At 53.9% G+C, this 13,773-nt stretch overlaps 1 protein-coding gene across 8 annotated transcripts in view; it reads right to left on the reverse strand.

Annotated features, from left to right (window-relative positions):
• MYLK (myosin light chain kinase) overlaps nucleotides 1–13,773 on the reverse strand; it is a 276,906-nt gene that overhangs the window by 68,622 nt on the left and 194,511 nt on the right. For 5 of the 8 annotated variants that reach the window (XM_082394846.1, XM_082394844.1, XM_082394845.1 and 2 more), the window contains 2 exons: nucleotides 12,111–13,384; nucleotides 5,003–5,119 (listed from right to left, as the gene is read on the reverse strand). In XM_082394846.1, coding sequence (XP_082250972.1) covers nucleotides 5,003–5,119; nucleotides 12,111–13,384 — 1,391 coding nt within the window. Of the gene's footprint in view, nucleotides 1–4,561; nucleotides 4,690–5,002; nucleotides 5,120–9,480; nucleotides 9,676–12,110; nucleotides 13,385–13,773 lie in introns of those variants that run through there. The other 3 variants (XM_082394850.1, XM_082394847.1, XM_082394848.1) reach the window with 3 other exon arrangements.

Here is a 13,773-nt window from a genome sequence, read left to right on the forward strand (position 1 = left end):
AGTGGGAGCAGACCGAGGCCAACAAAAGAAGTGGGGGTCGGCTCAGCCACAGTCAGAGGGCTCCCTGGCCATGGAGGCAGTGGACCACAGTGGTTAGGAGCCAAGGTGTGGGCTTAAATCCCCACCCAGCTGGTTATTAGCTGCATACACCTCAAACTAGGCTTTAAACTCCCTTCTTACAGTTGCAAATCGCCCCGAGTTGCCAAATCCAATGGCTAACACTCAGGCTCATCTTATTCTACTTGGCAGAGCCTTTTGACACATTGATCTCCATCATTCCTTTCTTATTGAAATGATCACCCTTTGGCCTCTGGGACACCCCTCTCTGCTTGATTTCTTCCTGTCTCACCATGGCCAGTCCTTCTCCGTCTCCTTCGCAGACCTCTGTCCTGCCTTACTTTTCAGTGTCGGACTCTCTCCTTCCCTCCTCCATCCACATCCACCCCTGGGGACCTCATATACTCCCAGGGCATTCAGTGGCCTCATGAAGATGGCTCCTCATGTCCTGCCTCTAACCCCGACCTCCCTCCTCAACTCCAATTCATCTAAAGGTCAACCTACACAATAGGCCCACTTGGATGTCTAATGGACACCTTAAACTTCACATACACGAAAGTCTTGACTGTACCCCACCCCTACCCATTCTGATCTTAGTAGGTGGTACCACCATTGACCTGTGCTCCCTCACGAAAACTAAGGGTCACCTTTGACTTCCCTTTCTATTTCCAATTCATCAGCAAATCTTATCAGCTGCACTGTCAAAACATTATAAATCTGGTCATTTCCCACCTCTTCCATAGAGTCTAAGCTGCCATCATCTCAGGCCTGGGCTATCGTGGCAACCTCGAATCTGCTCTCCCTCTTACTCCTCCTGGGTCTGGTCACCACCTGAGTGATCCTTTACAATGGCCAGGGTTGTCCCACCGCACTTATAATAAAATCCAGTGTCCTGGTCACAGCCTACATGGCCTTGCAGATCTGGTCCTCCTCAGTCTCATTTCCTACCACTCTGCCCCTGGCCCGGGGCTCGGCCACCCTGGCCTCCTTACCTCTCCTTCTGGGAGTGTCTCCCGTACAGTGTCAGCTCAGGGTTTTGCTCCTGTTCCTTACCTCTGCCGTGCTACTGCTGGGACTCCTTCCCAAATGCCTTCAGGCCTCTGTTCAAATGCCTCTTCCTCAGAGAGGCCTCACCCTCTCCAACAACAGCACGCTCCCCCATCACCCTGCTCTGCTTTCTTCACAGCATGTGTTGTTGCCTGAGATCGTATGACATATCTGTTCATCCGTATTTTTGTCTCTCCCTCACTCGAATGTAAAGGCTCTGAGAACAGGAACTTGTTTCGTTCACTGCTTTTAACCCCAGCCCCAGGAGCAGAGCGGGCACTGACATACGGGTTGAGAGAAGGCCCATGGGAACGCCACCCCCTACCACATGCACACACCAGCCTCCATGGTTACAAAGCCCCTGATCTCACTGGTAGCTGAGGCCCGATGCCCTTGGCAAGGTGGCTGGGAAGGGCGGCCTGATCTGCCCGGTCTTGGGATTTGGGCCTACAAAGGGCTTTGCTTCCTCACCTCCCACCTGGGTCTGAATGAGAGGGAGTGGGCCACTCAGGCCAGAGGTGCAGAAGGACTTCCCAGCAAGAAGGGCTGGATCTCTCGGACAGTGGACCCTGCCATGTTATTCACTAGACGGGGAGGCCATGCAGGTGGTGGAAAGGTGCAGACTTTGGAACCAAACACACCTGGGTTGGAGTCCTGCCAGGGTAACTCATGCCAGGGAGTCATGTGACTCCCTGTGCAGCGTGGCTCGAAGGGCCTGGGCTTTGGGATCAGAGACACCCAGGGAAACGGCATCTCCTGCTTACTGTCTGAGTGACTGGGGATGGCTGCTGACCCTCGCTGAGCCTGGGTTTTCCCACTGAGAAACATACCCTGCCCAACTGCTGCATAAACTAAAAATGCACAAGAGTTTCTGGCCACGGCAGGCCATGGCAGGCCTTGAAGGTCAGCTTTTTCTCCTCCTGGGTGAGTTTTCGGACAAGTCCTTACCCACCCCAGGCTTCAGCTGCCTTCTGTGGTACAAGTTGACATGTCTGCTGCTAACCTGGAAGGAATGGCGGTATGACCATAATCAAGAAAGTGCACAGAGCACCCTTTTTCTTATGGAAACAACCCAAACGGCAGGATTAAAAGAGCCAGATGTGCTGCATTATAAAGGCTACCTCCCCCTGTCTTTTCTATAAGAGGGAAGAAGTAGTGTGGCTAATACGGAACAGCCAATGAGCCAAAGTCATTTTCATGAGGTCTTGAAATACATCATTCTATTAGCCACAGATATATAGTCTAAATGGTGTCTAGCACAGGCTACATGAGTGATAGTGAGTGACTGTCGGGGGCAGGGCCAGCCTGACATCAGCATTAGCTGTGGTCCCCACCCCGAGAGAAGGACCTTGCAGCCCCTTAGGAGGGAAGCAAGACTGGTCTTATCCAGAGGTTTAGCAGGGCAGCTGCAGATGGAGAGCAATGGAAGACACTGCCCAACAACCAGGCTTCAAAGTTCAGTCAAGTTTACTTCTTAGGGCAAGCGGTTCTTCACTGTATTTTAATTCATGACTTTTTTTAAGAATTTGTTTAAAAACTGTGGACCCTTTCTTCAGAAAAATGCTCTAATCCACAAACACATAAAAGTTTGCCTATAATATCAAAGGGTGCATGGGCCCATTGGGACCTCTAAGCCTGGTACTATCATGGAGAGAGCTGAGGGGATCGGGGACAGAGCAGGACTTGAAGCCTATTTAGCTGAGAGGAGCACAGGGGGAAAGATGCTGAAAGGGGGCGGGGGAGCAGCTCAGGAGCCTGTAGTCCTTTCCTATTTGCCCAGAGGTGGCTCTTGACGGAAAGATAAAGCTAAATGTGGCAGGAAGGACAAGAACATAGCTCCAGGTGTAGCAACAGAAAAAAGTGGGTGTGGAGGGGGGCTGCCCTTCCCTTTTTCTCTTTGAAAAAATACAAAACAAAACCCAATTAACCCGGAGTCGGCCCTGTTATCTCAGCTGGTCTCCCTCTCATCCCCTTCCTAGCACTTCTCCTAAGACCCACATCCCAGTCTGTAGTCTGAGGCCAAACCCTGCAGAGGCCCCTCTGAAGGAACCATAGATACATTATGATGGCCAAGATTAGAAGGAGACCAACTTAGGGGCAAAGAAAGCCCTTGAAGTTGCAGAATGAATTCCCCAAACCTTAAAAAAAAAAAAAAAAAAAAGAATCCCCAAATGTATTCTCTAGGGAAAAAAGAAATTTTTAAAAATGAGCCATTTGCTCTTTCTGGAAAAGGTGCTGACACTTTGCAGATAAGGAGAAATGAATTGCTGTCCTGCCTTCAGCTAGCCATGTAAATAGGACCCAAAGAGGCTAGGGATTCCAAAAGCAGATAACCTCATTAACAGGCGGGGCTTCCTTCTGGAACCAGCATGGGTCCCAAGTGTGGCGCTGTTAGAAATAGGTTTCTGGGGTCAAGTTCCCAGAAACACTGTTTTTTAAATTGCAGTACCTGTCTAGAAAGAAGCAAAACTCTGACCTGGGTGGGTGACAGGAGTAATCAGAAGCAGCAGCCCCTAGCCTCAAAACATGTGTTTCTAGCCCCCTTCTGAACTGACCATACACTTTGACCCATGGAATCTGCTCCCTTAGACTCAAGAGCCCCTGTGACAAACACATTCACAGAACTCCAGGGAGACACCCACAATATTCTACAGTTTCAGGTTTACTGTTGGCTACTGACAATTTAATTTGTGTTGCCATTATATGTTTTTTAAAAAAAGACTTTGGTTTTTAAGACTCTCTTTTCTTTTCTCCCACTCATTATGTATCATGGATCTTGGCTTTTATGATCAGGAAATCATATTACAAAATCCAGAATGGAGACAATGATTCCACATCTTGTGGAATGGCGGTGAAACAGGTTAGGGGTTTAGAAGTCAAGGGATTATATTCAAAGTCAGAGGAACAACAAAGCTGGTCTTCAAGATGCCTTATTTGGACACTAGCTTTTAACGTGTCACTGATAGTTACTAACCAGGCATTTCAAGGACAAGAAATTGTTTTCCCCAAACTACCTTTTTAGACAGTTCCAGGCAAGTAACAAAAAACCAAGAAAGGGCACCGGATTGCAAGTCCCAAGACGGGACTCTGGCCCTGGCTTGGCCCTCAGTAGAGCAGGGAACCTCATGAGGGAAGCTTTCCCTCTCTGAACAGCCTGGGTGTCCTGTCCTGTCAAGTGAGGGTGGTGGCCTAAACCATCTACTTCCAAGCCTCTAATTCTAACCCTACACAAAGGAGAAAAGGAAAGTCACAAACACACTACCTGCATTCCTTTAGGACAAATCCCCGTTCCTTACAGCTTGGACTCGCCCCTTCCTCACAGGAAACTCCACTCAGACCTGGTAAGCCTCTCCGTCCCCACGCGTCTCTTCCTCTCCCTCTGCTGTGTTATGATTACTTTTCTCTAACTGCAGAGGCAGGCCTGTCCCCGTTACCCGAAGCCTCAGCCCCTACTCACCTCCTGGAGGAAGTGTCCCCACTTGGACCTCACTCTGCTCCCTCTTCCTCACGGGTCTGTCCTGCCGGCACTGACACTTGTTCGTTGCGGCTTATAAAATACTATGTAGTCATTTTCCTGTGGGTGTGTCTTTTCTCCTCCTGCCCTGTCTCGCCCTTCCCTGCCTGGCATGTGGGGGTCAGGACTTGGGAGGGGGGACCATCAAGGTGAGCAGCCCTCTTCCCAGCCGGGGACAGGGCTGTGAGGCCACAGGGGACCGCCAAGTAGAGCTCCCACTTTCCTTCCTGTCTCATTGTTTTGCAGAAGATGGTTTGTCACCCACAAAGTGAACGCCTCAGGTTGGGATGGCAGCCTCGGCTGCAGCCCTGTTCAGGTTCGGTGGGAAGGGGGCGCTGAGAAGCGGGATTCTACGTGTGGCAGGGGTGGGTGGGCACGACCTACCGTCCACGGTGACTTGGCAGGAACACTCAGCCTGGCCGGCGCTGTTCTTGGCTACGCACTTGTATAAGCCCCTGTCCTCGGGCAGTGCCTTCTCAATGGAGACGGAGCACAGTGAGCCTGGGCGGGAAGAGGAACATTTGTTGAGTGGACCAGGTCTGAGCCCAACACCTGCCGGGCACTTGGAGCATCAGAGCGAGTGTTATTCACACGCCCAGAAATCAGAGGCCCTGTGGGAACCAACCCGCTCGCCCCACCAAAGCCAAGGCACTTTTTGCGGATAACCCAGACCCAAAATAACTGATCCCTAAATATACCCAACCACCCCCCACCCCAGCAAGTTCTCTCATGGGGATATGATAGAAAGGTAAGAAGAAGAGAGAGAAATAGCCTCTGCCTTCGGAGAGCGTCAGCACAACAGAAGGGGCAGATGGACCCAGGCCCTCACACTGGATGTCACCAAGAGAGACAAGCAGTAGTCGGGCTCAGGTCCACAGACTGTGCTACGGACAGTGGCAGGTGAGGACACTCTGCCCTGCTTACAGCAATGCTTCTGGGAATGCATCCTAGAAAAGGGCATTTTGAACAAAGAGGTGGTGGGGGGAGGGCAGGAGCCCCTGTCCAGCAGGGACACTGGCCTGTGGGCAGATCTGTTGGGAGGAGACAGTGACAAGCCTGGGACCCCGGAGCTGGCTTTTCAGGAACGGTATCTGAGCTGAGAATCATGGCCGATGAGGGGCCCTGGGCTGGGAGAGGGGCTCTGTGGGGCTGCCTCTCTTCAGTGCAGGGTCCTTTGGTCCCCTCGGAGAGGGATGGCCTTCTTTTCCACGGGGCTACCCTTGCCCCAGCACACCTCTGCTGGCCTGGTTGGGGGAAGGAGGGGTCAGGCTGGGCATGAACAGGAGTCTGGTCCTCACCCATCCTAGCTCTCTCATCCCAGGGCTGGCTACTTCCCTGGGGGACACGTTTGGGGAGTTTCCCTTAGGGTGTGGGGGACACCAGCTGAGGACTGGGCTTGCTGGGCCAGGCAGGAGGGCAGCAGTAGCCTCGTTCCTGCCATCAGACACACACACAAGCCAGCAGCACGGCGTCCTGCCCAAAGCTGCCCTGTCGTCAGGGCAGCCGTCATCACACGAGGAGGAGGATACAGCCGGAGCCACATGCATCCTGCCGCCTGGAGCCACCGGCTCCGGCCGCCCCCCTTTCCGCCACGCTGCCCGGCACAAGTCACTGGCTCTGAGCGGGCAGAGCTGTGTGCGTCCCAGGTGCGTGTGCGAAGCAGCATGGCCTTTGATCTCAAAAGTCCCCGCACCCCCATCAGACAGATGCACAGACTTGACCAACAAATACCAGCATATTCAGAGAGAGGAAGGGTGACGTCAGTTCTGCCCAGAGAACCTCACTAAGGCTGGAGGAGAAAGCAGAGACAGAATAGTCCTCTTTACTTCCTGGCACCTGGGTAAGGTCTTCAACAGGGAAACCTCAGTCCCGCCGACCCCTCGGGGCAGGATGGCTGATCTGCGCCCCTCCCTCCTACACTCTCACTGAGACCCCACCTCTCAGAAGGACCTCGCTATGCCCTCCCACCGGGGTCGGCAATGCCTCAGGATCTCTTCCCATTGTGGCTAGGAGATAGAATTTGCAGATGCTACAGCAGAAAGGATTTAGGTTGGATTTTTAGGAGCTCTGTCATGAAAGAGAGAACTATGCGGCACAGGAATCGGGGAATGAGGGTTACTATCTTCTAGAGAGAGAAATTTCCATTCATCTGGGAGGGCAGGGGCATGCGAAGATGACCTCTGGCCCCCAAACTCGAGGCTTAGAAGAAACGGACCCCATCTTGCCATTTTCCCTCAGTCTGAGGCTAAGGCTCGGGGAGCAGATATCCCACTGCCAACCGACATCCTGGTCGAATCCTTGATTGTCTCTCAGCTTCAGTCCCCCAGCTGCCTTCAGCCTTAAACCCAAATGGGACAAAACAGTAGTGAGACCCCCAGGAGAGGTGGAGCATGTAGACCATAGCCCTCACCCTTCACGGGGGGAAAGCATCAGAAAGGCAGTTTTTCCAAGCCGCTCACAGCCTGGACCCCTGGCCATGTGCGTGGGCTGGGGGAGGGCCCCCAGCAGGCTTGGAGGCTGGGCTGGCCCAGATTGAAGCATCTGGTATTTCCTGTGGGACAGCTTATTCCTGACCTCCAGAAGAAAAACTGTTTCCCAGAGTTTTTTTTGAGAAGCCTCAGCCTGGTGGGGAATTTTGAGAGGAAGGTGAGGGGGATGGGAACCAGGGATCCAATGAATGGCTCAGCTAGACCGGTCCCTGGGAGAGCCCCTCAAGGCCACAGAGTCTGAAGACCACCCCACCGTCTTGTGCTTTTTCTGAGTGTGTGGGGAGAGGGGGCGTGGGGTGTATGAGATAGAGGGAGTGGTCCCAAGGACTAGAGGCTCTGCTCCGAGGCTGCCCTCAGTCAGCAGTGTCTCCTGACCTGGTCCCCCGGCATGCCAGGACAGTACAACTCAGCTCCAGGTCACCTCCTCAGGGATGGTGCCTTCCTTGCCATCTCTAAGCACCCCTGGCCATAGGTGGACCTCTTCGGTGCCCTGAGTTCACCTTTATCAGAGCTTGTCTCCCAAGGCCATTACTGAAACACACGCCTCTCTCCCACGCTAGATCATGGAGGGCAGCGACTGTGACTATTATGAATGTTTTTCCTGAGCCTGGAATGCAGTCAGTTTAAAAACAAAAATTTGCCGTTCTGAGAATGTCCAAGGCATACTCCTCGAGCAGGTGATCTGGTAGGATCTATGCAACAGAAAGTCATGAACACTTAATCAAACATAACCTACCATTGAAAAAGATAATATAGTTTCTAAAAGGAAAAAAAAAAATGCCTAACTCAGAATTCTTCAAGTGGATTATGCATACAATGAAAAGGGCTAGAATACTGCCTCACACATAGTAGGTGCTGTATAAATCCTTGTGTTTTGTAGGGTGGACTTATACAGGTTTTGAAAAAGCCTTTGCAAGATCCCACACTGAAGGCAATTAAAAATGAATCATCGGTTGACAGCAGCAACAAAAATGAACCCTCATTCATAGATGGGGAGAAATGTTTGCCAGGGAGAGGAGCCTGGCCCGGGGACAGGAAACAAGGCATAAAGATGAAAGCACTTCTCAGGAGCAGCGCAGAGCTCACCGGCCAGCCATGGGCCTCCCAGTCCCGGGCCAAGGCCTGAGCAGCGCTGCTGCAGGTCCAGAAAGGGCCTGGTGAGGTCGCTCTGCAGGCCTGGAGGGCAGGCCCAGCTGCTGTAAGGGAGCACCATCCGCCCTGCCGTTCTGGGGGATGCAAGAAGAGCAAGGACACCTCCACAGGTCCCTCCAAGGATGAACAGTCAACTCAACTGACTGCCATCACACCTCTCCTGCTCTCCTTGGTGCTAGACAGAGTGGACATAATCATGTTTTGGGGGGGCCTGTGGGCTATGAACCCTATCCAAGTACAGGGTTCAGAGAAGCACCCCTGAAACCTATCAACAGTGCCCACCAGCAGTAGGTCACAGACACACACATTGATGGGGGAAGAGCACAAGAGTCTGTCATGGCCAAAGGCCCCAGGGACAACAGTCTGGGAAGGAGTCCTGGAGGAAGTGAATCTTGATCTTAGATGGGGTAACAGAAGGGGGTTCAGTGCAGTGGAGCAAGAAGGGTTACGGGTCAGGGAGGCGGGGGTGGAGAGGATGCTCAGTAGGGTGTGAAGGACGGGGAAACCCACTTAGCAACCCCCCTTCTCCCTACAGACCCCTCCGAACTCCAGCTTCCTTCCTTATTTCCACTGGTACCATCACTGCGACCCAGGCGCCCACACATGGACACTCAGTGCGCCTCCACACCTTCCTCTCCTTTACCCCAGCCGCCCACCCTTCCAAGCCAGGCAACAGGTTCTGTTAATTCTGCCTTTGCTTCTTGCACTGGTTATCTCCTGTCTGTGGCCATGGCTACCTTGTTCGTCCAGGCCTCACCACCTTTCTCCCCACCCTCTTCGGTAAGCTCCTTCCTTGTCTTTGGGCACAGAATCAATCAAAACCCGTAAACCCCAGCTTTGTGTCTATTGCTCTCCATTCCCAACTCTTACATGGCTCCCTACTGCCTTTAGAATTGAGTTCCTTAGCATGATAGGGGATGGAATGGGGCCGCGCCTCCCTCTCGAGCCCAGATGATGCTGGGAGCGGGCCTGCCTTGCCTGCTGCCTGTGTTCTTGCTTGGGAAGCCCACACCCTCCCTCTCCTGCTGCGAGCCCTGCCCGCCTTCACACTTCAGATCAAGGCCCTGCTCTTTCACCACCAGCCTCTCCCTGCCGCCCAGCACTCAGCTCCCTCTCCTCTCACTCCCAGCAGCTCATCATCGGCACTTGGCTGGAAGAGGTTTATCACTGTGCGTGTGTGTCCTCTCTTTCCAGATCCATCGAGAGTAGATTTACTCATACCTCTCAGAGGTCCCCCTCCCTGCAGCGGAGCCTCCTGAAGTGGTCACTGCCAAGGCTTCACCGCAGGTTTTCTCCTGGGTCTGTGTTTGAGCCGGGCTCTTGTAGATTTGGACAGGGACGCACTAGAGAAGGGGCAGTGGACAGAGCGTGGCTGCTGCTTTGAGACCAGGCCTTCTCCCTCCCAGGCCAGTTTCAAGGTCAGCTTCCTCTACTGCAGTGAGAATACCAGGAACTCACAAGCCCAGAGGGCACCGCCAGTCTTCCAGCCTCCTGACAACTGTTGACGTGTTGCGGAATAAACAGCCATTAGCCTTTTCCCTTGATAGGCAATGCTCTCGGGGAGCTGTTCAGGGAAGGACCAGGATACTGACACGCTAACAAGAAGTAACTAAGAGGTGATGGAGCACAGCGGTCTAGGCGTTGGAACTCAACTGCCTGCCTTCCAATCCCAGCTCTGTTACTAACTAGCTGTGCAGCCTTGGGCAAAGTGCTTAACTTCTCTGTTAGATGGGCAGTATAGTGGTTGTGAGGATTAAATGAGTGAAAAGCATAGTAAGATGCCTGGGTCAGTGTCTGGCACGTGGTGTTCAATTAGTGCAGGCTATTCTTATTTTTCAAAGGAGAATTACAAATATTTAGAACCTTTTTAAAAGTTGGTTTGGGGGCTATCTCCATAATTCCCCCTCCCCACCCCAGTCTCTCTCTATCCTCTCATTGTGCTGGCCTTCATTTAATCATGTCTTCTTCCCCAGCTTTAGACCTAAAGGGTCCGTCTGAGGTGCTTTCTGTGGGAGGTGACACTGGAGTAGCCAGTGTAAAAGGGTCTCAGCGCCCAGCAGCTATGCTACATCAAGGCACCCTGGGTATGAACAATCCATTCTAAGGGCTCAGGTGCGTTTCTGAGACCAGAGCTGAGGTGTGCTTACACTGCTCTGTCCAGTTGATTGTTTATAAGCAGCTCTTGGTGGCTCTGCAGGTTCCACGCAGGTCCCACAACAGCTGCACAGCCATGGGCATTGCCCTCAGCCGTCCCAACATCAGCTTCCCCGAGGGTGGTACAGCCATGGACCTCACAGCGTGTAGGACTATGGGACCACACATGTCCCCACGATGGCAGCTGCCCACCTTCTGTCCCGCCCCGAGAGGTCACCACAGGGTAGCCTGGGAAATTCTCCTGGTCAAGGTTTCGGGTCAGTTTTACCCGAAACTTTCCAACAGGGAGGGGCCCACAGAGGTAGCAGGGAAGGCTTGGCTTCCACTGCCCTGGACATCTCACCCCACCATGGTGATCCCCATACCTTCCTGTGTGTGGACAGGCCGAACTAGCAGAGGCAGGGGGATGGATGAGATGGCTTCTGGAGGCCCCGACCAAGCTGAGGATTTTCAGGTGGAAAAGCTATCGTGTCAACACATTAGCAGAAAAGACACCCTTTTTTTCTCTCCTGGCCAATTTCCCCTTTACTCCTTCAGCAGTTAGATTCAAAACGCTCAGCTGTTCCAGATTTGCTGTCTGAGCTGCAGAGTGAAGACAGAAACTCCGTCGTGAGCTGAGAGGGACAATGCTATTTTCAAATGCTTCATTAGGGTTTTTAAGAGGAAGGAAGAAAGCCAGATGAGGGGTGAGGGAGGGGTGGAGTGGGGTGCCGTCAGAGGACGGGAAGGAAGGCAGCGCAGCGGGGGGAGTGCTTCTGTCTCAGCTGATCTGGATTTGACAGGACTGTTAGGGCCTCTGACTGCCCTCTACCCCTCAAGGTTAAAATGCCACATCCCCGGGAGCTTGTGCCCTGCCCTGTCCAGAAGCACCAGCATCAGCCTCGAGTCAGGCCAGACTCTATCCAGGGCCGGCCACCAGAGTGGGGCGTGGGAAGCCTGCTGTCCTTGGAGCTCCCATCCAGGACTGGGATTTACGAAAACATTTCAAACCAAATGAGGGGTCAGGGAAAATACCTCTCTCGTCCCCATCTCTTCTCTAGGTTAAACTGGCCCATCTGAGAACTCCAAACCCTGAAAGGCCCCAGATGGCAGGATTTAGGGCCCCCCCTCTTCTCTCCACAACCCAAGAATGTGAAATACCAGCAAACAAAAGTCTCATCCAAATTAGGAAGCGAGTGGCTCTGTCTGCCTGTGAGTGTGTGCCGTAGGCGCTGCTTGGGGTTTTGGCTTCCCCCTCGGGTCCCTTCAAACACACAATGTTATCAAGACTTAAGTTGTTGACCCCAAATCACATCCCGTCACTGCACACCCTGACCTGAACCTAAAATACTGCTTCAAAGGCAGTTCTCAGCCCCAAGCCCCTGGTGCCCCCCATTTCCAAGCCTATAATCGGAGCCTTCTCTGGGCCAAAGCTGGGCATTAGCCCAGGCCTGCTCTGAGGAGCCACGCCTAGGGGTGCCATGAGGGGGCTCTGCCAGACAGATGCCGAGATCTGGGAATGTGCCTGGGGGACCAGGCACCCACCCCTGTCCCCCAGCAATGGAGTGTGGCGGGTACCAATCCTGTGAGTGAGGGGCACAGAGAGTGGCCTTTCCCACCCAGGCTCTGGGCTACTAACACCATCAACAAGCCAGGGCTCCAGGAGCTGACGGTGGCTGGGACAGAGCTACCCTTCCTCCCGGCCCCAACCGTGTTACCTTCTTGGGAGAGGACAATGAACTTGGTAGTCTTGAGCGTCTTTCCATTCAGTGTCCAGGTGATGGTGGCCGGGGGGTCAGAGGACACCTGGCACTGGAGCAGCAGTTTCGCACCCTCCACCACACGGAGATCTCGTAGCTTCTCCTTGAAGGCTGGGGCTGTCCCTTGGCTCTCGGGTCTTTTTTCATTATCTGTGGCCCCTGCATGGCCCCTCTTGCAGTTCACATCATTCTTAACCTCCTTCTTAAGTTCTTCGTTCCCAGCTGGTTTTAGGGCCTCGGACAACTTGGCATTGCCCAAGGGTTTGGGGGTCTCAGCTGACTTGACATTACCCAAGGGTTTGGGGGTCTCAGTCAGCTTGGCATTACCCAAGGGTTTGGGGGTCTCGGCCGGCTTGGCATTACCCAAGGGTTTGGGGGTCTCAGCCGGCTTGGCATTGCCCACGGGTTTGGGGGTCTCAGTCAGCCTGGCATTACCCACGGGTTTGGGGGTCTCGGCCGGCTTGGCATTACCCAAGGGTTTGGGGGTCTCGGCCGGCTTGGCATTGCTCATGGGTTTGGGGGTCTCGGCCGGCTTGGCATTACCCAAGGGTTTGGGGGTCTCGGCCGGCTTGGCATTGCCCATGGGTTTGGGGGTCTCGGCCGGTTTGGCATTGCCCACGGTTTTCAGAAACCCTGAAGGCTGGGCATTGCCTACAGGCTTGGGACCTTCTGCTACCTTGGCATTCAAGGCTTCAGAGTTGTTACTGCCATTCTCTGCAGGTAATTTTTTCTTACTGCCCAACACCGAGCGAAAATCTGGGGTGGCAGGTTTTGGAGGTGGCACCTTCTCAGGCACAGGGGTCTTGGGAGTCCCCTTCTTGGCCAGGACAGAGCGGAAGTCCACCTGCTGGGGGCTATGCACCTTCCTCTCTTCCTCCGACACAGTCTTCGGCTTCACCTGCCGCTGCAGGTTGGCGCGGAAATCCATCTGCTCGGCTGGGATCTCCTTCAGGTCCTCTTCAGACAAGGTCTTGGTACTCACCTTCTTGCCCAGGAGGTCGCGGAAGTCCAGCTGCTCCACCTCCTGCTGGCGGATGGCCTCCTCGGTGTGCTGCCGCGTCTCCACACGCCTCGTGAGCACCCCGCGCACGCCCTCGCCGTCTCCCTCGTCGGGCCCGCCCTGCCCTCCTGCTGGCCAGCCGGGCCTCAGGCTCCCGTAGCCACCACCGCCACCACCATCAGCGCCAGCTCCCCGGCTGCAGAGGCCCTCACCGCTGGCAGGCTCCCTCCCCCTGCGACCAGTGAAGGGAAAAAGGAAAGTAGCAGGAGGAAAAGGGGCTGGGTAAGAAAGAGACGTCAGGGGAGAGCAAATCCCCAGGGAGGGAGGGAGGGTGGGTGGAGGGGAGGGGCAGGGGAGGGGGGCTGGCCAGGCCGTGTTTATAGAAGGGAACTTTGGTGAGAGGAGCTTGCTTGCTTAGTTGATTTGTTACATCGGTAATGACTTCAGTAGCCTTATAAGGGTGTATGCCAAAAAAAAAAAAATTTCACCCCCCTCTCCTCCCCTGCTCTCCCTCCCTCATTCCCCTTCCAATCTCTCCCTCTTGGCTCGGGCAGCCTCTACTGGAGGATACAAACAATCTGGGCCTGCTGGGCTGGGCCTGCTGGGAGCAGGAGGAAGGTG

Source organism: Balaenoptera borealis, assembly GCF_965194805.1.
Source record: "Balaenoptera borealis genome assembly, chromosome: 5".
In the NCBI taxonomy this organism is placed as follows: Eukaryota; Metazoa; Chordata; class Mammalia; order Artiodactyla; family Balaenopteridae; genus Balaenoptera; species Balaenoptera borealis.